General features: G+C 43.2%; 1 protein-coding gene across 2 annotated transcripts; it reads left to right on the top strand.

The window, feature by feature from the left end:
- The first annotated feature begins 1854 nt into the window (after positions 1–1854).
- rab40c (RAB40c, member RAS oncogene family) lies at positions 1855–22573 on the top strand. Of its 2 annotated transcripts, XM_026163967.1 has the most exons (7): positions 1855–2580; positions 3312–3493; positions 9827–9887; positions 13557–13617; positions 13691–13768; positions 17033–17255; positions 17756–22573. In XM_026163967.1, the coding sequence occupies exons 2-7, from the start codon at positions 3352–3354 to the stop codon at positions 18028–18030; spliced, it is 840 nt and encodes a 279-aa protein (XP_026019752.1). In that variant the 5' UTR covers positions 1855–2580; positions 3312–3351; the 3' UTR covers positions 18031–22573. The 2 variants fall into 2 exon arrangements, with proteins under 2 accessions (XP_026019752.1, XP_026019751.1); XM_026163966.1 differs by having other exon boundaries at positions 1855–3493.
- Positions 22574–23948: the final 1375 nt, after the last annotated feature.

Genomic DNA, 23948 nt, shown 5'->3' with positions numbered 1-23948 from the left:
TAATGAATGTTAACTCAGCTGACATCGTTAATGTGGCACGTACTGATGATGTCATCACTGCTGCTGTCTTTGTGCTTAAATAATAATAAAGATGCTAATGATGATAAGCATAATAATAATAACATTCAAAAAGAAGTAAGAAGAAGCGTTAGCTTAATTAATCATGTCCCTTTTCACTTTTTCTTCCTGTGTATTCCCCATCATATCATAAATACTAGCTTACAATTTGCATTTGGTTTTAGAACCCCACTAACACGCCGATAGTTATACATATTTACAGATATATACAGACTTATACACACATCCTTGTGCTTTACAAAAATCATATTTTTCAACCACTTTTTAAGCAGAGTGATTCTGGGACGTTGCATCACTCAGCGTGTTTCACAGCTTCAGTTCACACACAGAGGCAAAAACCTCTCTGCTGTTGCACAGATACAGGGATGTCTCAAAAGTAGAATATTGGGTTTGTACGACCTCCGTATCCAGTATTATGCATTATCATTATGATGTTCATTTTGTAAACTTTGGCCCCATTAGAGTAAACAAGCATGATAAAGCAGGGTATCCTGTAGCATTTATGGGGGGAAACACCCTGTAAATGACCGTAAGCTTTTCAGAATAAAAGCACAGCTGTTGAAGACGCATAGAAGACTGTTCAGTCAGTGTTTATTTCCACTGCATGAAAAGTATAAATATGATCCATCCCAGATGTAAATACACTTTAATCTCTATTTTATCTTAGATTGCCTCATTCAAGCTGTTGCTGCCAGAACACTTCATTAATTATGCGTGTAGGTGTTCTTCCTCAGGAGGCTGAGGCGAGAGATGAGTCATGGTGCTATAAAAACAGGCCTGACACACATAATCAAACACACTCTCAGCCCACTACTGTACATCACATTTCATAATATTATTCCTACCGTGGTTACACAACATGAATTATATTCTGGGAAATGGTCCAAATGTATTTTGCTCCCCTACGACAGTGAAAACTGAAAAATAATCAGTAACAGGGCAGATTATGACACTCTCCACAAACATTTCCCTTTCAGTTGTTATTGTTTTAAATACTCTTTGTTTATAGGAAATGTAAAAAACTGCGTGTTTTATGAACAGTCCAGCATTTCAGGGAGTTTTGTCTGATGAGTCACATGAAAGATTTGATGCAGTTTTTCATGTCTTTTAATCTGAGTTTAGCCTGTTTTGTCCGAAAATAATCAGAGATTAAACTGAGCCGATTGTCTTTTTTCATACAGACTGCAAGAAGGCAAACGGGATTTCCCCAAATCCCCCCATAAAAATGATCTTACACAAACATACGGAGGCCCTAAAGTGCCAATCAAATACCTAATGAATAAAAAAACAGAAAAGGATGTGAATTTTGGTGCATAAACCCAGCAACACATGATGGTGGCAGAATTACAACACATGTTATTAAATGCAGCAAGATGAACATTAACTATAAGTTACTGGATTAATTTTCCTATTTATTTACTTTGGTGTTTTTCTATTTGACCCCATTCATTTATTTGATTTTCTATTCTAAGTAACAAAACACAATAAATACACAATAAATAATATAATACTTTAAATATCTAGTGGTAGTGTCTGTTCTTATCAGACACATTTCACTGTGTGTTGTGCTTGTATGACTATGCATGTGAGAAATAAAGAATCTTGAATCTATATAATATTCCACCTTCCACTTTGTAAAAAAAATCACTTTCTGTTAAAAATATCTTATATATCTTCTCTTTATAGTTTTGCTGAACTGAATAAACAAAGAAATAAGTGGTGGAATGAAGAGAAAATATTAATACATAAATAAGTAAGTGGTACGGTGTTATTTATGCATTCATATATTTGTTTATATATTGTTTTACTCTTTAACCTAATTTCGTCCATATTCATTTTCCTATCGATTTCTTTTTCATACTGCAGTCTGCACGCACTGAAAAGAATACAGAAGTATACCGTTTATGCATGTATTTATTTCTCGTCCTTCTGCTTGTTTCCTCGGTTATTTTCTGTTTTTCTCACTGACGGGGCGCAGCTTTGATTTGATCCAGTTTGTCCCACGTGATGAGAATTTTCTGCCTTTGTTCTGTTTACACTCACAGAGAAATGAATCATCTTTGTTGTGCACATTCTCTCAGCGCCATCTGCGCGGCGTTGACAGCACGCGTTGATGGGTATTTCCATTGTCCAATGGAAGCCGCGGCTCGTGTCGGCGCGGACCCAATGGGCGGGGCGATGTTGTAGGTGGGCGGGGACAGCAGAGAGCACGGATCTGTCAGCGCTGAACTCGGTCAGTCGTCGCTGTATCCGTGAGCAGCACTGAGGGGCTTTATGTGTGGTTATGACTGAGGATAATGGAGAAAAATGGAAACAGCACGGACTGAGATCACTCACAGAGATTTGGACTGGACGTAGATGCTCCGCGGCCTTTTGATTCCGCCACAGATGTGGGAATTTTCTGGATTACAGTGAAGTTACTGGAATCTTTGTCATCTCGGTCTGAAGAAAGCCATCCAGGCGGCCTGAAATCACTCGGACTCCAGCTGAAGCCCAGCCGCGGTTAGCTGCCTGTTACAAAGCAACATCGTTGTTTTATTCTGTAGAAAGTTATTCAATAAGCTAAACCTGTGCATGGCTAAAATTAGCGCTTTGGTGTCGTTATATGATTACTGTTTTAGCAGTCTGGGATAGCAGCAGCAGGGATAATAGCTAAGCTAGCTAGCGGGGCTGGGGCTAGTCTGTTGTTAGCCGGAAAGCTGCGCTGAAATGACAACAAAAAGACACCCTCCAGGTTTGAGAGTTTGATGTGTCACAAAAAAGATCTGCTTTAAAAATAAGCAACAGCTGCTAGACTTAGTTTAAAGTAAGAGCAGACAGTAATCATATTTTCTTGCAACTACAACAATCATTCCACAGCTCCAGTTACACTTTAAATATGTGCTTTAATCTTTAATCTCGCAAAGAAAAGTCTTTTGTTCTTTTTTAAACATAATTTTAAGTTGTCAGTGCCAGTTTTTCTTCCCTCCCAAAACTATTATTGCTCTTATCTTTAAACAATGTTTTACTTTCCACAACCACATTTTTGGCAGCCAAACAGGACATTCCTCTGAGACTGTGACCCCCTTTTTCCTATTTTTTTTCTTTGCCTGAAATTAAACTACCTACAGTTTTGAAGACTGTTAGCAGGCAAAACAAAGACTCCCAGACCCGCATGCGGGACATTCATGGCATAACAGACTGTGTATCAGGGAATAGCAACGCGTAAGGGTGCTGTTTGGTTTCCCCTTCAGCTTCTTGGAGACTACTCCCTCGACCTCCATGTGAGACAGGATGGGCAGCCAGGGCAGCCCAGTGAAAAGCTACGACTACCTGCTGAAGTTCCTCCTGGTAGGAGACAGCGACGTGGGCAAAGGCGAGATCCTGGACAGCCTGCAGGATGGATCTGCAGAGTCCCCTTACGCTTACAGTAGTGGTGAGTCACTCCCACCTCAGCTGATCGGGCTCCTGCTGGCTCATCACTGAAGTCCTGAACATACAAGCTGCGCACGCCACCACCGCTGCTGCTGTGGAGAGCGTACAATGACACATTCACATACACTGAACTTCACAACACAGCAGTGAGTCAGGCGGTCATGGATGTGTGTGCGCATTGTTGTTGCACATAGTGGATAAACAATGCTTTCTCTGATGTCAGTGTAAAAACAGGTTATTATTCAGTGAGCGTAGTTCCTCTTCTTATTCCTAAACACCTTCAGCGGCGGCCAACTGTGGGGGAAAAAACAGAGCCGGCCGTGTTTTAGTTTAACAACATCAGCTGTTTTTGAGCTGCTATGGAGGTCAGAAGGTCTCACCTTCAGTGTAGGAGTTCAGTGAGGTGTAACTGAAATAAATGTCTCTCTAATAGATCTCTGATCAACTAACTGCAGCTCCAGAAGTGTGAAACAGACTAAACATGAAAACATTTTTATGACTCATTCATCACCAACAGCATACATGCAAATTCCCGACACAGTGGGAAGCATTTTCAGCTGGAACTTTGCTGCACAGCTTCATCTGATGGCATTAATAAAATATAACTGAACAGGTTTCATGTATAAAATGTATTCCTAACTCTCTGTTGCACTTAGAGCATACTGTCAGACGAGTCAGTGGAAACCAGGAGTCTTTAAACAGAAACTCACAGAACGTAACCTGGGATGAAGCTAAGGTCATGACAGTGGCGCCTGTTATACTCACCTTTTTCATCCTTGTCACTGCCACAAGGCGCACTTTGGTGTCATTTTGGCCACTCGTGCCACCACAAAATACAACTTCACAACTTTACTAGTGCAAAAAAACCATCCATTTATTTTCACTTAAACAAGCTGCTGTTTTTTATGTGCATTAAAGTTATATAAACATTTAACAGTGCAAATGCAAATTCCTTGATGAAAGTTTAACCAAAAGGCATCTCCAGTAGAAATGTGCTGACATATCCTGAGTTAACCATGTATAATATCCACTGAAGTTAAAAAGAGGAGCTTTGCAACATTAAACTGCAGTGTGCAGTACATATTTTTCGGACCATAAGGTGCACGGGATTATAAGGCACATTAAGCAAAACAAAGCAGTCAGATAAATCAAACTTTATTAAACTCATTCTTCTTGCTTCCTCCACTTCTGTACCATTGATTCATTAATGTTGAATTCTATCACAGCGGCTCTGTTCCCATGTTGTTGCAGTATATTAATGACTAACCTCGTATTGTGGATGGATTATCTCAGTTGTTCTGACTGAAGTTTGGTCCGTTTACAGCATCCTGCCATGCGATTGCATTTGTCCCTAACCATCAGGAACCTTCACGTTAACTTTTATCGAGGGGAAAAAAGTTTCACTGTTTATGTTATGCTAACATAGCTGTGTAGCTAGCGATCACGTAGCACATCGTTATATACCAGCTAGCCCAACTTCAGTAACCCTACAAATGTCACTGCTGTTTAGTTTCCTGTCTTCATTTATGTTGGAAGTGATAACAGAGCTGTACGTTTGATTTTTTTTCAGAAATCTCTCAGTCAGAACATGCTATATCATGTTTAGGTAACTAGCGAAACTAGCGAGCTAACTTCCGCTAACGTCTAACTCCGTTAGAAGTATAGCGGGAAGGAGCGCTCAGCCGTTGGGTCTCCAGCTGTCCGTCTGTAATCAAGGTATTATACTTTTTGTGGACATGGTCAGCTGAGGGATGAGCAGTCATTCCTGTTATCCTTCTTTGAAGAGTGCCACCTGGGGCGTATACATAGTTGGTGCACTGATCCAATTTATTCTGTTTCCGATACAATGCCAGCGGCTTTGCTTCAGTATCTGCAGACACCAATTCAATACCAGGGTACATTCAATAAGCTGGTATTTCAGTCAGAAGAAGAAGAAAATGGGAGTCACGTTTTTGTCATTAGAGTCAACTTGATGTTTATTAATGAAATAAATGATAACAAGTAAAGTGAAAAATGCACTCATCTCAGTGTGAGAGTATCCCTGTTGTTATTTTTGGCCTCATTAGTTTCACGGCTCTCAGTCTCACTGCGAGTGCACCTCCTCGCACACAGAGTGGAGCAGATGGAGACTGGAGGAGTAAACTAGTATGAATCCAGCTGACGACAGCCTGTTCTGTTAATATAGGTGCTATAAAAGCTTTAAACCACCTTTAAAAACAGACAAAGTGACAAACTTTTACATTTAAAAAATCACGACCATCAAAATGCTTTAAAGCTTCAGATGGAAACGAGCATTAATTATGACTAATTACCCGGTGAGAGTGCGTCTCCAGCACTGTGTCAGTCTGTTAGTCCAGCTTCAACTTTTCATTTACCTTCCAGTTCTTTGTTCCTCGCGCTAAACCCGCCGTCACTTTAGAAGATAAGGAGGAAGAGAATGAGCCGGCCTGCAAGCAGCAGCAGTGATGCTGTCAAGTGAACCAGTCCATCATAATAATAACACAATGGAGGGCTGAGCTTGGTCGAGTCCTGGGGGGATATTTCATTGTTGTGCACTGAAATAAGAAAGGTTTAAGAGCCTCATTTGTCTAACTGATGCGCTGAGATGTCTTTTCAGCTTTTTTTAATTGTCTTCTCTGCTAAAGCCTGCTGTTATCAGCCATGAAGCATATCTCAGATCAGGGGAAATTATTTGAAATCCTCTTAGAAATTATTAATGCACAGCAGCTGTGCCGCTAACTAGAACTAACGTCAGCCATGTTTTGCTTCTCTTTATTGCCTCAAAGTGAAATCATTTTAAAATGTCGTTAATTACCCGACACGGCTCGAGCTTGCAAAGCAGCCTTTCTGAGACCGTGTTCCAGCAGTCTGATCATCAGGTTAACTCGTCTAGCTGCTTTTGAGGCTCCTAAACGCTGGAACAGCCTCCTCCTTCTGGCTGGTCGGCTTAAACGCAGTTCTTCCAGCATCACTGGGATATAGTTCAAAGAAATTAGACTAATGACATCCAGCAAGGATGGAAGTCATTTTGATGAATAAAAAGATTTACTTCATTTATCCCCAGATGTTTGGAAATTCCCAGATCTGGTTTTAATGTGCTCGTCACTGTTGTGACCTTCTGTCTTCTGCTTTGTTTGAACTAGAATAAGTTTAAAAAAAAGGTTAAACCCTAATTCCTTATTATTCCTTGTTATCATTCAGTTCATAAGGATTGTTTGTAGAGACCCTCAGCATGAACACATGCATAGATTTGTGAACTCCAGTTATCCTCACCAGAGAAGAAGGTTGCGGTATGGATGAAACGGTGGGTTTGTGAACTGTTCGATCTATAATCGGTTTGATAATGAAAACAGTCGCCGTCTTCTCGTGCATCGCAGACATGTCTTTGTATCTTCTGTGCCGTTGATGGACGTCTGATTTGTGATCGATAAAGCACACAAACTCTAATGACAGAGCAGGAAATGTGACAGACCGGTCTATCCAGCTGGCACCCCCAAACCCGACAGCCAGCTAATCACAGCCTGAGGACAGCGTTATCCAATCAAAATCTGTCCTGATTTTCCCTTCTGAAATATTCAGGGTCCTCGCAGGCACTCTAGCCTGCCTTTGCCAGAGGGATGGAAATCAATAGCAGCGCTTCCGTCGGCACAAACATCCCCATCGAAGCTGCGATCCACTCTGCACTCCATATTTAATGAAGCTCTTTGAATTCTTTTGATCTTCCTCTCATCAAATGGGGCTGCTTCCTCTTTTACAGACTGTTTAGGAGCTGGCCTGACAGCAGGGCAGCAACAAACATTTCATCTGTCATCTGATCAGCTAGCAACAGTCCTGAGTGGATTTTTTTTTGTTGTTTTTTAATGCAAAAACTGCTTCCTTCTCTAAGAAGTTGGTCCAAAACCTCAAAGCTGTTTCCTCTCTGATGGTAGAAACAGTTATGATATATACCAGGGTAGGCGTCTGTTCTTCAGTCCGTGGTCCTCCGTGTTAATTAGTTCCCAGTCCTGCAATAGGACGGGCATCGACTGCAGCTGGCGAGGGCAGTTCTGATCTGTAAGATGGAGAGAATCTCCAACTAGCAGGTGGAGAACTGGTTTATGTGCTGCTACACCGAGCTCACACTGAGCCAGCAGAGCAGACTCCACCAGCTTCAGTCCACAGTGGGACTTGGAGTTTGTCTGATTTATTTATTCTATGCTCACTGTTGTTGTTTCTGGGAAACGTCTGTTTTTCAAACTGGCTGGAAGTGAAGGGATCAAGTGGAGGAGAGGACCCCCGTCACAGCCAGGGTTTTATCACCTGCAGCTGTTGCAGTGAAACATTTAATCTGGCTTAGAGAGGCTGAAGTGTACCCATCTCCAAACACACACACGAACTGAGGGAGGGTCTCCGTGATGCTGCTGAGTGGCAACAGGCAGCTTCGTCCTGTGGCACGATTCCTGAGATGCTGGGAGATGCAGTATTTATGATCACTCTCTGATGGTGTAAAACGGAAGAAGGTTCAGGTGAAAGCAGCTGATGAACTGCGCAGCTGGTCCATCAGTGTTTTCCTGCAGTATGGTCAGGGCTGGTAATGTGATATGTCTGCAGGTTTTATAAATGACAGATGGAAGTGCGCATTAAACTGAAATATGATGCATCAAGCTGCATTTTCATTGTGTTGGACTTGTGAATGAGACAGGAGCAGTCTGCAGCATGTCGGCTTGTGTTTAGTTTCTGGTGGAAAGAGTTTAACTGCGCAGCGCTTTTAGATGAGGCGCTCTCATTTGCGACCATGTCAAAGCCTCTTCGACGCGGTCTGAGCAAAAGCTGAAAGCCTGAAGCTTCACACGTCTCTCCCACAAAGTGAGTCCGTTCCCAGAATAGAAGCAGTTTTCAGCTGAGACATTAGAGAAGCTATTGATTATCTGGGATGTCCTAAGTGCACCCTGGATATGAGGGGGAAGGAAGCGCTCGCTACGAAGCCCTGCACTCGCTCCGATTCAATTAGGCCAGCCTGAGCTCAGCACTTTAGCCCGGCAGCAGCTTGATGTTGCCGGGAAAATTGGAAGATCTTAGTAATGTGGTCCTGCTAACCGCCGGAGGCTGACACAGTAACATTTGATAGAGCTATTGTCTCTTTCATTAGTGTTAATAATGGCTGTGGATTGAAGATTCGCTGAGCTTTGCCTTAAAGGGCAGCGAGGAAAAGTGAAACTGTGGGAATGTAACGCAGGACTTGTCTGTGTGAATACTTTTACATGTTTCTGTGGTACAGTGAAGAACATTCATGAGAATTTCATGAGTTTCAAAGAGTTTTACTGAGAAACAAAGAGTCCTTATTTACAGTGTTCGCCCTTCTTATCAGAGCTCCAGGCTGACCCGTTTGTGTGCTTCTGCTCTTTAAAGGCTGAACATACCAAACACAAATAACTTCTTCCAGGAGAGGTTTGGTGGCGGTGTCTGAAGTGAGAACTTTCATTATCAAATAACCTTATAGATCCACAGTCAGGAAACATCCCTGATCATAATCCAGTCTGTGGTCAGCCTTTAGGATTATTTTAAACTGTGAATCATGCAAAGCTAATTAGACTCCAGGATAAAAACACAAAAACCATTTAGTGACACGAGAACCTGTTGAGCGAAAAGATAAACATCTTATCAGAGGTGAGAATCGGAGTATTCAGTGGCTCACCTGTGAGGCCTCAGGTGGAAGCAGGCTCAGTGCAAACCTCAGGAACATGTCCAGACGTGGCGCGGTGGGGTGGCAGGTGTAGCGGTCTGACAGGTTTGTCAGAGCAGAGCTGAACAACAAGGACAGAACAGAACGAGCTGTTAGCTGTGTGTGGCGCCGCGCCACAGTCCGCCTCCATCACAATGGCTAAACGGTAAACGTGGTGTGTAAAGGCTCGTTACAGGTCACACGCAAAAGTTTGTCACGGCATTTTGTGATGGACGGATGAAGGTGTAATGGCTAAAACGTAAACTCAGCTGAAGGATCAGGTGAAGCTTTCAGTCCCAACGTTATGGCAGCACAGCAAAGCGTTAAACTGCCACCTGATTATTTAGGAGTTGATATTTTCTGTTATGCAACTGAAGCCATATGAAATACACTGTTTAGATATAGAATCAGAGCCATGAAAGAGCGGCGTTGTGTTTGTTATCATTCCTAAACACGTGGTTGGGACATTTTTAAAGAACGTCACGGTCGTCTGCGTCGTGTTTCAAGTGTTCATGGTGATGATGAGTCACTTCCTCCAGCCTCTCTCTGACTGAGTATTGTACTTGATTGATTTTTATCGTTTTCTGTGCTTCTATCTCCCTAATGTCCATCTCTCGCTCTCCTCTTGTCCAGGTATCGACTACAAAACCACCACTATTCTCCTGGACGGCAGGAGAGTGAAGCTGGAGCTGTGGTAAGGACACGGTTTTATTTTTGTATTTTTTCTTGCATCCACTCTAAAATCCTGCAGTATGTGTCTGTGGCCTGAAGCCAGAGTTTGGTCACATTAAAGCAGAAATGGAGCATGCCTTTGGTTTAGTGAGGAATGGGAAAAGTTTTTATTGATAGCAGTTTTTTTTTTCTTTCTGTTTTCTGTGTTTGGAAAAACAGTTTTATTGTCTCTAAGTCTGAACACAGAGTTGGAGGGAATGAAGAGAAGAAGTGAGGCATGTGACTCAGTTACTGTTTATGTAGCTCGTTTAAAAGCAACAGGAGATGAGCCGAAGTGAGGGGAGCAAAGGCAGATTAACATTTAAGGGAATGTTTTTAAATTTGTAAAAATGAACAAATAGAAGAAGATTATATTAAACAGATTAAGTTTAAACTGGAGTAAAAACAGACTTTAACGATGGGTCTGAAAGTAAAGACTCTAAACTTACAACAGCAGGGACGAGGCCAAACATCACCTGTACAAACTGTGAGTCGTCTGTGGCGCTCCACACCATGCAAAGCATCACACGCTGTGTGGCTAGCATCATCACGCCTGTACAGAGAGTGGGTCAGTAATAAGTGGACTGGATTACAGCTTCTGTGTCAAAGTACTGCAGAACCGTCTTCCACCTCGCTTTGTTTACAACAGCACAGAAACTAGCAGACCACAGAGAACGGGCGCTAACGTGAAGCTGCACAATCAAACCAAAGCCAATGAATAGCTAGCAGCCTCCAGGAGAGAGGCAGTTCAGGAGGAAACCAGCTCGCATCAACTCCCATACAGGTGAAGTCATTTCCTTAGGAGGAAGTAAACAGCACCTCCACCTGCCAGTAGATGGTCCAGTAGATGTTTCTGAAGATAAAGAGGAATCTCACTGCAATGAAGACAGCTTTACTGGCACTACAGTCAGATCTGTTTCCCACGCTGAGTTTTTTCTTATCATCTTCCGTGTCTCAGCCCTTCTGTCACGTGCCCGTACTTTCAGCTCACAGCTTTCATAACTGCCATGATTTTAAAGCTGCGAGGTGCACGTGCACGGTCTCTTTGCACGCTGTCATGCCGGTGACGTAATCCTGTATCTGTGGAGTCGCAGCAGATTCACGTATTTGTCTGCAGTGCTAGGCGAGGCCTGTTTGGTGGAAGTAGGGCAAGGAATTCGACTCCTGAGGGGGGAACCGACGCCTCGTCTTCTGTGTGAAGAAAGAAGTTTGAAGGCAGCTGCGTGATGCAGGATCTTTATTTTGCTGCCTCAGTCTCGCCTCCTCTCCTCGCTGTTTTACAGTGTCAATATCCCGCTCTTCCTCTTCCTCTTTTTTTTCCCCTTCATCCTCAGCGTCCTTTTTTTTCCTGTGTGGTGACTCGGGCTCCTCTGAGTCTCTGGGTTGGAAAACAGCAGATGCTGAAAACTTCTGGGATTATTATTACCATCAAATCCACGATAAGACCAAAAGCACAACATGAAATTGTTTCACCTAACAAGAATCCGTTTGTTATTCTGAGCCACGAGGCTCCATGTTGTCCATTGTTTACATGTCCCCTCATTAGTTTACTGTGACTCAAGCCCACATACGCCGTCCTGGTGCCACGAATGCTCACCGGAGCACCAGACGTGGATTAATCTGCTGCTGAAAATAGTCCCCAACAAGCACAGGGACTATTTTCCTTGGGAAAACCATCAGCATGCAGCTGTTTTATGAACATTTGGGATTTTTTTAGAAGCACTTCAGTAAGGATGCAGTTCGTGAAGTTGGAGGTGTGCAGGCGTAAAGAAGCCAGAAAATGTTTGTTTTCTGGTACGCTGCACAACAGATGATCCTCTCAGACGGCAGCGCGTAGATGGACTGATGCTGCTTGGAAAAGCGGAGCAGCTGTTTTTTAAACCTGAAAAAAGAGATTTTATTCTCATTCCATGTGTCAATCCGGTTTGCATAAATCTGAGAATCATGAGTTCTCTGGTGTGTACAGCTCTGTGTGAGACTCACGTCTGACCTGCAGAGTATCTGAATAAATAAGTTACTGTGTTGGAGAATAAACCAGTCAGAACTATAAAGTGATTCTGAGTTTGAGCCAAACCCACAGCCTGCACTGATTATATGTCATTTAAACTGCCTTGAGTCTATTGTTATCTTGTGCCCACGGCTCAGACGTCCTTAGATTTACCATATTTTAAGTCTGTGTGCATGCAGTTGTAGGAATGTGCAGTCCTGCTGCCGCTCGCTGTAGTAGGAACTTCCTCACAGACACTTCACACAGTGGTGGGTTGGAAATGCAGTGTGTGAGATACAGCGAACGTCACAGGTTTCGATGCAAACAAAGACCCAGTCTGACCACAGACTGGGTCTAAACACTGAAGCCCCCACCACCATCGTCGTTACCGTCTGGCTGTCTTTTATTTATATATTGAACCCATGTTTGGATGACAGGGAGCCGTAAATGCACTGATAGTTTTATTATGCTTTTCTACTTTTACTGCTTCTGCACTACAAGCCACGTTCAAGAGCTCACACACACCTTAATGCAGCACTTTCTTCCCTGCTTTTAAGAGCCTGTTCTGTGTCACTCACACTTCAAATCGGCGCATCAGGAGCAATTTAGGATTGATCGTCTTGCCCGGGGACGCGTCTGTATGAGGACTGAGAGAGCTGGAGGTCGGATCTGACCTTCCTGCCGGCATCGGCTCGTTGAGCAGTCTGTTAGCACAGTACAGCCGTGTTATTTGTTAGATAATGAGTATAGTTAACCAGGTGGATTCATCCCCAGTGTAGTTGTTATTGAAGCATTAAATTTGCTTCTGATTTCCAGCTGAAGTTTGGGAGCTGTTTTATAATGCGTCCCTGTGGAAGTTTTGTTGGGCACGCACTCCATTCTGGGGTTTGTGTCATAACAGTAACTCCTTTCTAACATTAGGTGAAAGAGGAGAAAAATGCCGGCGCGTCGATGTAGAACTCGTGCTTGTGGAGGGGAAGGGTCCGGGCGTGAAACAATGGGAAAGACATTTTTTCCCCCAGAGTAATCTCCAGGCAGAGAACTTGGAGTGGATGTCATCACCCTGGAATGCAGAGTGAAGGGAAAACTCGAATCTTCTCAAAACTTAAAGTGCAATTGTGAAAAAGCCTGAGAGAGATCCAAACAGCCGTTCCCTCAGAGCTCCGTGACCCATTTAAACTTTGGTGCGCTCAGAAGTATTTTACCAGGAAACCATCAAAGTAGGCGGGACCTTTCACTCTTTAAGATGGTTTCAAAATCACTTCAGTGGTGGAAAAAAGTGCAGTCGTTTACTCATTTTATAAAAAATACTTAAAGCGACTCACAACCAAAGACCAAAGCACTCTTATCTTTGATCAAGTTGCACGTTTTGATATAAATTTGTGGCATTTGCGGCAGATCATGGAGGGTTTGGGTCAGAGCGCGAGCAGGCTGAAAGTGTTGTAGATAGAGGGATGAAGGGGATTGAGTTGCATGTTTTTGCCTCAGTTTGGAGGACCATCGCTGGCTCTGCTGAATCTGAAACCCCCAAAAAGAAGTCGGCTCAGATTTCCGTCCTGTTGGCTGAAGCCTGCTGCTTTGTGCTGTTTACCCCGAAAGCAGAAGAAGGATTTATCTGCTTGCAGCTGCACAGACCTGAGTGTTTAATGTGCTGCCTTTCCTCAGGGACACCTCGGGACAGGGCAGGTTCTGCACCATCTTTCGCTCGTACTCCCGCGGAGCTCAGGTGAGGAGCAAACAGCTGCATTCATTTAAATGCTGCTGGAGTTTGCACGCTGACATCGTTTGTCTCTCTTCAGGGGATCCTGCTGGTGTATGACATCACCAACAGGTGGTCCTTCGACGGCATCGACAGGTGGATCAGAGAGATCGATGAGGTGAGCGTTTGAGAGTTTGGCTTTGTTTCTAATGAATCCAGTCTGACCATGTGACCTACACCTGAGTTATTCTCTGCATTAGCATAAAGAGTTTGCACACACTTTGAGCCTGGTTTCTTTTCTACATCATGTCCTGCTGTGTTTAAAATGATTATTTAGTTTTAATTGATGCTCTTACTTTGATTTCAGATGTAAACAGGTGAGTTATAAAAACATTCTCCTCCTGTACTGTTGTTATGAAGGAGAAATTATCTGTAGAGACAAAACCGTTTCTGTGTCAGGCTGTAAACATGTTTATTTCTGTCGGGAGTCTCTGGGGAGTGACTAACTGCTGGAGCCTCTGCTGGACGTTAGAGGAACTGCAGCCTTTCTTGGCCGAGTCCTTTATAGAGATTCCTATAAACAAGCCGTAACACAAACCAGTGAACATCAGAGGAAAAAGGATAAAAAATAATATATGAACATCTAAACATATATTCAGGCAAATCTGGTGCAACATTTGTTGCAGAAAATTGGTGATCAAATATTTGAATGTAATCAGTTTACAGCCAGCAAACTGTCATCAGTTGTCATCTGTTTATGTTTCACCTTCCAGAGATTCTTGAGTCGACTATCTCGTTTTTATTTCTGTCCTTAAAAGTGTTTAATTCTGTGGAGGTGGAGCAGGAAAGGCCAAACGGGAACGCACATTCCAAAGGCCAAAATTACCAACACACACACACACAGACAAAGAGGACATCCTCTTTGTTTCCAAATCAGCAGGAAGGACACACACATACAAAGTAACTCACTGCTTACTCATATATGTTTTCTCAGCATCGAAGTTAAAGTGTAAGATTTAACTAATCTAAGATAATCCCTGCAAGATGAAAGATAAAATCTAATGCTGCAGGAACAGAAGAGGAAAGAAAAAACTGTAACACAGCAAAGTGTGCAGGGATGATGATGCAGCAGGTCCCTAATGACGGACGTTCAGCTTTAAAAAGTTTGAAATATTCAGATTTCCTGAAAGTCTGCAGTGCGTCTAATGCAAGTCCTGAAACCCCCAAATCTGTGATGCCTACAGCTACCAGAGTAGTTATGATAACGTTGTAGACCAATCAGCTCCTGTGCTGTGTGGATTTGCAACTTCTGGGTATGAAAAACAAAAACAAGCTTCTGTTCTGGCTCAGTCAGTCAGCATTTCCTGTTTGAAGCTTTAAATGTTTATATACATAAATCAGTACATATTAAAGACAGGAAATACTTTTAACAGTTCATCTGAGTGCTGTTTGAGTCTCATTTGCACCAAAAAGCACCGGGTCTAATGAAAAGTCACAGCCTTTAACTTTTGGCCGTGACCACATTCTTAAGAACTGCACAACAGATGCTGACACATAATTTTTCTGAATCCTCTGCTGTGCTTCTGTCTCCTTACAACAGTATTGTCATTTCATCTCATTTTCCCTTTTTTAAAAACTGATCTCAGATTAGAGGTGATGACTCACATTTCTGTCCTTCTTCTCCTGTTGATTAATGAGAACCGTTCTGGTCAAATAACCTCATCAATGAAATTTAAATCCTGCTGCTGTGAGGATACTAATACTATTACTAAATTGCACACATCATGATTTGCACAGCCAGCAGAAAATCTGTGAATTCAGCCGCAAGACGAGACACGATCAGCCTGCGAGGATGAATCCGATGCATCTGCCACTAAATGTGGTTAAAGAGCGGAGAAAAGTCCCAGAAGGTTTCAATGTGATTGTATTTGCAACGATAGGGCAAAATGAGATAATCTCACAATGGTAAAGAGTCCTTCTAAGATGGTTATCACTCCTGAGTCAGTTTGATTTTAAAATTTTCAAGCATAATGTTTTGAGCTGTCCAGCTAACAAACAGAGAAACTGAACCAATCACCTTCTTCTTCTTTTTCTCTGTAGTAGTAGTGTTCTTTATTTTAACAGGTCAGTTTTGAGATCTAATTTTAAGGGACACCGACACTTAAGAAAAGGATGTGCAAAAGGGGAAAGACAAATACATGTTCCAGTGTTTTTGTTGCTCACTTATAGGTTTGCAAAGTATTTAAATCCAGTTTTCAGTGTGAGTAAAACGTCCAACTAATGTTAGAAGTGTCCTGTGACCAGACAGTGTTATTATATTTAAACGCAACAGCAGGGGCTCAGATGTAAGATGAAGTAGTCTTATAAATAAACATCATGCAGTGCTGCTAAGCAGGACCATCTGGCTTCTTCATATACAGTACAGTAATAATATCACCATCACAGAGAAATTTGTAGGTTGCAAATTTATCGTGCGGGATCATTGGAAGAGCCGGTGGCATATGAGATGGTGTTTCTAATAGTGGAAAACACCTAAAGACGATGGCGACAGGATGTGCCAAACATGAATACAAACATCATCGCCACAATCAAGTCCAGATAAATTTTAGATTGTGGAATGATCTTACAACCTCGGAAAAGGGGAAAAAGATGTATTTCTTTAGCAAAATCCAACTTAATCTTCAGTTTTCTTGGTAGGTGTTCCACATGAGTCAGTGTGGTATCGACTCTGAGTCCGAGGTCTTTACACCAATCAAATTTTTACATTTTAATACCATGAAGGGTTTGAGTATAGACCAAATTATGGTTTTTAGTGACCTCACCAATAACGTGATTAGTTTTATCGTAGTTTAGAACACATTTACATTTGCTGAAATATTTCTTTAATGTATCAGCAGGCTGTAGTTTTGCAGTCATCAGGATAAGGGAAGATCCAGTGGTATATAACGCAGTGTCATCTGCGTAAAAATGTGCATTCGTTTTTGAGTCAAAGATGTAATAGAGTAAATAAAAGAGGTCCAAGAATACTTCCCTGTGGAACACCTGTACTAATGACATCCATCCAGAGTCTGAAATAGTTACAGAAGTTTTATATACGTGAATAGCTGAGTACTTTTAAATAATATGATAAATAAAAGAGGACCAAGAATAGGTCCCTGTGGAACACCTGTACCAATGGCAAAGGTAGATGACGTCATTGGAGGTGGTCTGAGTGTGAAAAGTGAGCAGAAACTCTGAGAAGAAACAGATTAGTGGTGACGGTCACTGCAGTCATGTTTCATTCAGTTTGCAGAACAGACTGGGATGAATTAGAGAGAGGTACGCGCTGCATGCTGACGTCCTGTGCTTAACTTGCAAAACCCCTTTTTACTTTCAGGGACTTAAAGTTGCAAAAAGCACCAATAATCCAATTCAAACATCATCTCACTTTTTTTTCTCCCAGCATGCCCCAGGCGTGCCTCGGATCCTCGTGGGTAACCGTTTACATCTGGCTTTCAAGCGGCAAGTTCCCACCGAGCAGGCGAGGGCGTACGCCGAGAAGAATGGCATGACCTTCTTTGAAGTGAGCCCGCTGTGCAACTTCAACGTCATCGAGTCGTTCACGGAGCTGTCGCGCATCGTCCTCATGAGGCATGGCATGGAGAAGTTCTGGAGGCCCAACAGAGGTGGGTGGATGTGGAGCTGGGGTCATCAAAGTGAGGAAAGATGGGTTGTTAAACTGCACTTAAACTGGATTTTCACTACCGCCGAGAGCAAGAGAAAATGAGTCTGTGAAGCACTGTGGAGCCCATCAGCAGATGGATGTCATATCGCCACACAAGCTCAAACTAATTAATTTGAGCTCATTCCTGTCATCGCTCTGTCTCCTTCGTGTGTAATTACAGTATAAAGCAGTGGGAAGTGATGTCCTGCACGTCCTTTGAGACTTTATAGAGAACAGAGTCGGGCTCAGTGTGCTGAAACTCGCCTCTTTCAGTCTGAGCTTCCTCCTGTGTGTCAGTCCTCAGTTTATTCGAGGCAATAAGAGTCGAAAGAGGTCTGATTTCTCTAGTTTTGTTACAATCTGTTCATAAATCGGTAATAAAAAGCATTTATCTAAAACCTGACATTTTCCCTTAACGGATGTTTGACGGTAACCTCGTCTCTGTGCCCTCCCTCTCTGCAGTCTTCAGCCTGCAGGACCTCTGCTGCAGAGCCATCGTGTCCTGCACGCCGGTCCACCTCATCGATAAGCTCCCGCTGCCCGTCGCAATCAAGTCCCACCTCAAGTCCTTCTCCATGGCCAACGGAATGAATGCCGTCATGATGCACGGACGCTCCTACTCGCTGGCCAACCCAGCCGGCGGCTCCAAAGGCAACAGCCTGAAGCGCTCCAAGTCTATCCGTCCGCCGCAGAGCCCGCCGCAGAACTGCACCCGCAGCAACTGTAAGATCTCCTAACAAGCGCCGCTCCCCGGATCGCAGCTTGGAGCGGGCGTGGGATCAGGAGACAGATGTGCAGGGTGTCGTTAGCTGGAGGAAATCCCTGAACCCGAAGAGCAGGAATGATGGATAAAGGGATGCATGAGCGCTACCTCCCACCTACACGAGGTCATGTTTCAAGTGTTTAATGTTCTTTGCAGGTGAAGGGGGAGGGGTTCGAATGGTGCCTCAGGAAATTTAGAGAGTAACTACAAATGTTTTGATCTTATTTACACTAAAACAAGAGGAAAAGACTCCAGAAACTCCTCCCTGCTGGAGAGGCTACTACATGAACAGAGATCCCTCACCAACGCATATTTCGTTACTCTACATGATGCACGCCGCTCAGTGTCTGTGCATCACCGCAGCCTTCACTCTCACACCTTTCCTGTTTCCTTTTTCTGTCCACACCTCCGATATTTTTTGTTCTATGACTGATAAGCTAACCATCAAAACACTAGAAAGGATCAGTCGCTTTTTGTCAGCACACGTGTTTTAAAGTGATTTTATATTATAAATCCACAGAGGTTTAGAGGCCCCACCCCCCCAACAAACCCCTGGAGGACCCGGCCCGAGCCGAGTCCAGACTTGTTAGTGTGCCTTGAGCCCAAGTGAACGAGCATGCAGCAGATAGATCGCTAAAAGCACAACAGTAACCATGAATTAGAAAGAGTTTCCTATTTTTAGTTTGCAGTCCCTTCAGCTTCTGATCTTCTGATGGACTCCATTTGTCGCTTAAATGCAGCCAAATGTGATGAATTATACTTTTAAACACGCTTTTTATATACATATTTTTTAAGGAAAATGTGTTTGTTGTTCAATATTTCACATGTGACAGTCAGCCAATCAAATGTACAAACCCAAACTGAAGTTTTCAGACAGGTGGAAATGTGCTTGGGACTATTTTCAGTGGAGGAGTGATCCACATTTGGTGTTCTAGTGTGGAGTGTGGTTATGTGTCAGTGGTGCATCTGTTTTCTTTTTCATCCGAGAGCTTCAGCGACTTGATTTTCCCCCCACTCCTTCCTGACATCGTGCTTTTCAGATTTCACGCCTCACCTGTCGTGTCGCACCTTTCTAACTCAGCAGAGTCTCGTCTGCGCTCACCTGCTGCTTCTCTGACAACGTGCCGCCGATCCAGACTCGCCTCGAAGCGATGCTCCACCCAAACGTGTTGGTAACGGAGCAGATAGTGACACTGCTGCAGTCCATTAATCCATGTGTTGGTTTCACTGAAAACAGCAACGTACGATAAGTTCAGCACGTTTAATGAAGCCTTCACATTCTGAATGTTTTCAGAGTTATCGCATCTTGAAGTACATCAGGGTGGATTAAGAACATTATACATGCGTCTTCTCACACTCGTGCACAAACTGTGACGCTGGGAGTCACAATTTTGCTTGGTTTCATTAAATAAACTAAAGTTATTGAACATAAAAAATTCAGCTGATTCTGAGAGACCCAGAGACGAGGGACCGAGTGATTTTTCATTAAATAATGCTGCTTTTCTGGGGTTTTATTGCATTTTAAACAGATTATTTGTGGTTTTTCGCTCTTTTATGACTCAACCGTCAGCTGAACCTCTAAATTGAGCACAAAGAAGTGAAGCAAATATATGGTGTCACCCTAATGGCTGCAGTGTCACAGTTGATCACTGATTAATAAAACCCAAATCACACTAACTTTGCTGAAAGATGTTCCAGCTGTCATTGAATTTCTCAGATTTTCACTGCAAAAAGTTCAAATTGAATGAACTTAAAGTCATAGAAGACAAAGAAAACCGGCCGATCGTGCAGATTTGAAAACTGCAAACTGTTAATTAGGAGCCAGAAGTAGCACAGAGGAAATCTCCACAGTGTTTTTGTGCTCAGATCTGAACGCGTGGGCAGAGAGCCTCAGCACGCAGCTTTTCTTTGGCCTAAAATGCAGTTTGAAGTTTCCCAACACGGCGCTGAAGCATCGGGGTGCTGTTTCCGATTAAAATGATCATATTTACTGTGATGAAGCTTGGCTCTGTCTGAAACGGTCCTGAAGCTCTGCTGCGACATGATTGGCTCACGTGTTTATGTTTTGGTTGCTGATTGGTGATTTTGGTGGATCGGCGATCACTCGGGCTTCGCTGAGTGTCGCGCCCGCTCTTTGTGTAACAACATGTTTGGTTTTATTTTCACGAGTTTAACCCGAGCACAGCTGCTGCTCTTCATTGGGTGGCGAGTCATTGTAACCATCCGGTCACATCTTTAACCCACACAGTCCCCTCAGCTGTTAGCTTACTGCGCTCCTGTGACTGCTGTAGCTGCGGGCGTCCCGCACGTCTGTCTGCGGAGGTGTTTCCATACGCTTCAGTCTGCCTGAGCTCTCGTGGGGAGAGGCAGCGACGCCCGAGACTTTCTGAAGCTGTTGATGATGTGACAGTTGAAGTTCTGATGAGGGCAAACAGGAAACCAGTCGCAGCGGCTGGTCAGGCTCGTGTTGCAGTGGAAACTTTCCAGTATTGATAGTAAACAGTGACCCGTGTTTATCGGAGCGCTCTGAATGTCACTCGCTGTCTTTCATAACCAACTCTCAGAGCAAAGTGTCAGCCGACAGGAACATTTTCATTTTAATCGACTCGTTTCACTTTTTGAGACGTCGCACAGAGCAGAACATTAATCGGGACATGTTAAAAATCTAAAAAGCCTTTCTCTCAGTGGAAGCATAAACAGTTTCATTTCAGGATGCTTAACTTCCTTTTTTATGCTGTTTGCAATTTTTTATTCTGTGGTTTGCGTCACATTTCAGAGAAAATCAATAATGTGTTTTTGATAAACTGCGACCAAATCAGTTTCCGCCCACTCAGAGTCTCAATCTGAAGATAAAATCTCGCCTTCATTTCCGTCACAACCATCAGCTCCTTTCACGAGTGACAAAAACTGCAGTAGTTAATAATTTAGACCCAGAAGGAGTCGGAGTTAGAAGACGACCGCGGTGTCAAATGTAGAAAAAAGCAGACGTGTGGCCGCGTATCGCACACGTCTGCTGGGATAACTTTTTACCTTTGCACGGCGTCATTAAATAAACCACTCAGCAGAAATCAGCTGACTCTGAGGGGGTCAGAGGTCAGGTGGGAGCGAGCTGCAGGTCCTTTCAGAGGACTGAAGCACAGACGTGTGTTCAGGATGTCTGCTGCTGGTTTTCCTGATGTTTGAAATACAAAACACAGCAGACTGCGTTTAAACGTGAGCTCTTGATAATTGAATTAAGCTGCGACCACGAGGGTGGAATTAAATGACCGTCCGCCTCGTGTTTGCCGTCCGTGTTCCCGCCCTGCTCGTCAGCGCAGCGTCGGCCTCCGTGCGCGAGCGGCCGCTCGTGTAGAAACGAGCCGGAACACGTGAAGTCTTCCGAGTCGCTGCGTTTTAAACTCCTCCGACTGGATCTCCCACGGGAACCAAAGCAGCAGGTCTTCTTCTCTCTCTGCCTCTGATCTGCACCGCCGCCTCCGCACGCTGTCCCATGATTCATAGCTGCTGAATAATAGATGCTCCTTTCATAGATCTCTGAAGAGCTTCATCTCTGTCTCTTTCTTCCTCTCTGCTCGCTGCGTGGTTTGTTTCCTCCTCAGTTTCTGCTTCTGCCTTCTTTTCCTTCGTTTTTTCTCTGCGCTTCGTTCCAGGTTTTGTGGCGTCTCTTCAGGCGGTCGGTGGGAGCGCCCTCTCCATCCGCTCGGTTTTGTTTTGTCTCCTTTCTAACCTTTAATGATGCCCGCCACTGATCCAGAGTCAGATTATTCCTCCACCACACACATTAACTGTAGTTCCAGCAGCACCCTCAGGACCAGCCTAATGTTCTCTAAGAATAGCCAAACCATGAGATGAGTCTTGTTTATGGTGGTTTAATGTTCACTGATCTCAGCCCAGTAAACAGCATCTGTGCTCGGCCTCTCACTGAAAGTGTTTTAGTGCAAAGCTTCTAAAAATAGAAGCTCGATCGGGCTGAATGCTGTTCATCTAAAATAACGCACAAGTCACCTGAAAGGTCAAATAAAGAAGAGTCAGAGTTTAAGTTCTCGATAAACTGCAGAGATATGAGTCGCTGATTAAAGGAGAAACATGACGTAGATTTACAGCTGACCTGTTCAGCTCGTTTCCAGCTCCCTCAGAGCAGCTTTGCATGATTCACAGTTCAGAATAACCCTTCTTTATCTGAAACCGAGCCTCTGTGCAGCCCCTCAGCTCATCCTCTGCCTGAAACAGAGTAATTTAGCTCCTCCCTGTTTAAACCAGCTTTCTTCTGATTGGCTACCACGTGCAATTGGATGGTCTGAGATACAATATTAGGCATGTCCACTCTCTGTGACATCATTTTACTAACTTTAATGTGAATTAAGACGATTCATTTTAAATGTTTTTGTGTTTTCAGTCCTAAAAATTTCGACATACCCCTCATTTCATGCAGGATTGTAAACTACACTTAAAGCACTCTGCATGTTTCTGTTATAATGCCAGACTTCTATATTAAACATGTCTACTGGTTCTAATAATGAGGCAACAATATGTAAATGTAACCCTGTTAAGCCAAAGTTCAGCCTCTTTTTGCTCTGATTAAGGTTTAGAGAAGCAGATTTCTTCATCCCGTCCTTTCTGCAGACAGCACAGCTCACAAATAATTAAAACGGCCCCTCAGCAGTCGTCCAGACTTTAGCCAGTCAGAAGAAGGTTCAGGAAGGTGGGTGCCTTTAAGCAACGGGAGGAAAGTCAGCTTGTTTGACAGAAAGGCCGGGCGGCGATAAATAAGGTCATTCCTGATCTGCAAGTCATGTGGCGCTGCTCTGATGGAGTCCCAGGATAAGATAAGATACCTTTATTAGTACCACGAGTGGGAAATTTCATGTTAAGGCTGCCGACCTATTGCACACTATGGAAGATACATGTAAATAATTGGAGGAACTTTTACGTTTGACGCACAGCTGAATAAAAGGAAATCAGCAGTGATGATCACATGGTTTTTAGTAAACGTGCAGAAACTCTCGTAGTCACAACAACAGGAAGTGAAGAAACTGTCCTCCTGATGAGGAGCCTGTGAGCGTGGTTCAGCAGTTTTCTTCTCCTGCAGTTTTCACACGTATTTTAAACGTTTGTTACGGAAGTTCATGAATGGAAAAACACTCTCACCATCAGGTTTCATCTCTTTGCCAACATTTTTAGGTTTTTAGCTTCTCCCACTCTGAGGCTTTTATTTTCTCGACATCAGCACAACAAACCTCGTGTGTTGTTGTGTTTGTTCATCCAGCCACAGTTTTTTATTTGAATAACCACAAAAACGTTCAGAGGATTGTGGGAATGTTTGTAACAGCAAGAAGAAAAATGACCAGTAAAACACTACTCCTGTCGTTTTGGCTGAAGCTGCTGTGAGTGTGTGTGTGTGTGTGTGTGTGTGTGTGTGTGTGTGTGTGTGTGTGTGTGTGTGTGTGTGTGTGTGTGTGTGTGTGTGTGAGAGAGAGAGTGTGAGAGTGTGAGAGTGTGAGTGAGTGAGAGTGTGAGAGAGTGAGTGTGAGAGAGAGGTAATGATCTTTAAACATCAAGCTGAACATTTTTCTTTCTTGTTTTTAAATTATTGATTGTACAGTTTAAGGCGATGTGTATGAAGATTTTTCACAATAAAAGTATTGAATGTTGACGTCAACCTGTCTCAGGATTTTGTTTATTTTACAGCCCAAAAGATAAACACCTCAAAAAAATAAATAATTATAAATCATTTTATGCACATAAAACATGAGCACAGTCCATGAATCAGTGTTTTATTAGAGAAGGCTGCCATCTAGTGGATGGTTGTGTTGCTTTAGTTTGAACAGAAGTCCAACCGGAAGTATTTAGACTGCAGTTGGAAGTGTTTTACAAGAATAAAATCATTTAGAT

The sequence above is a fragment of the Astatotilapia calliptera genome, chromosome 4, assembly GCF_900246225.1.
Source record: "Astatotilapia calliptera chromosome 4, fAstCal1.2, whole genome shotgun sequence".
Taxonomy (NCBI): Eukaryota; Metazoa; Chordata; class Actinopteri; order Cichliformes; family Cichlidae; genus Astatotilapia; species Astatotilapia calliptera.
Note: the sequence above shows the minus strand (reverse complement) of the source record. Positions and strands in the feature narration are given on the sequence as shown.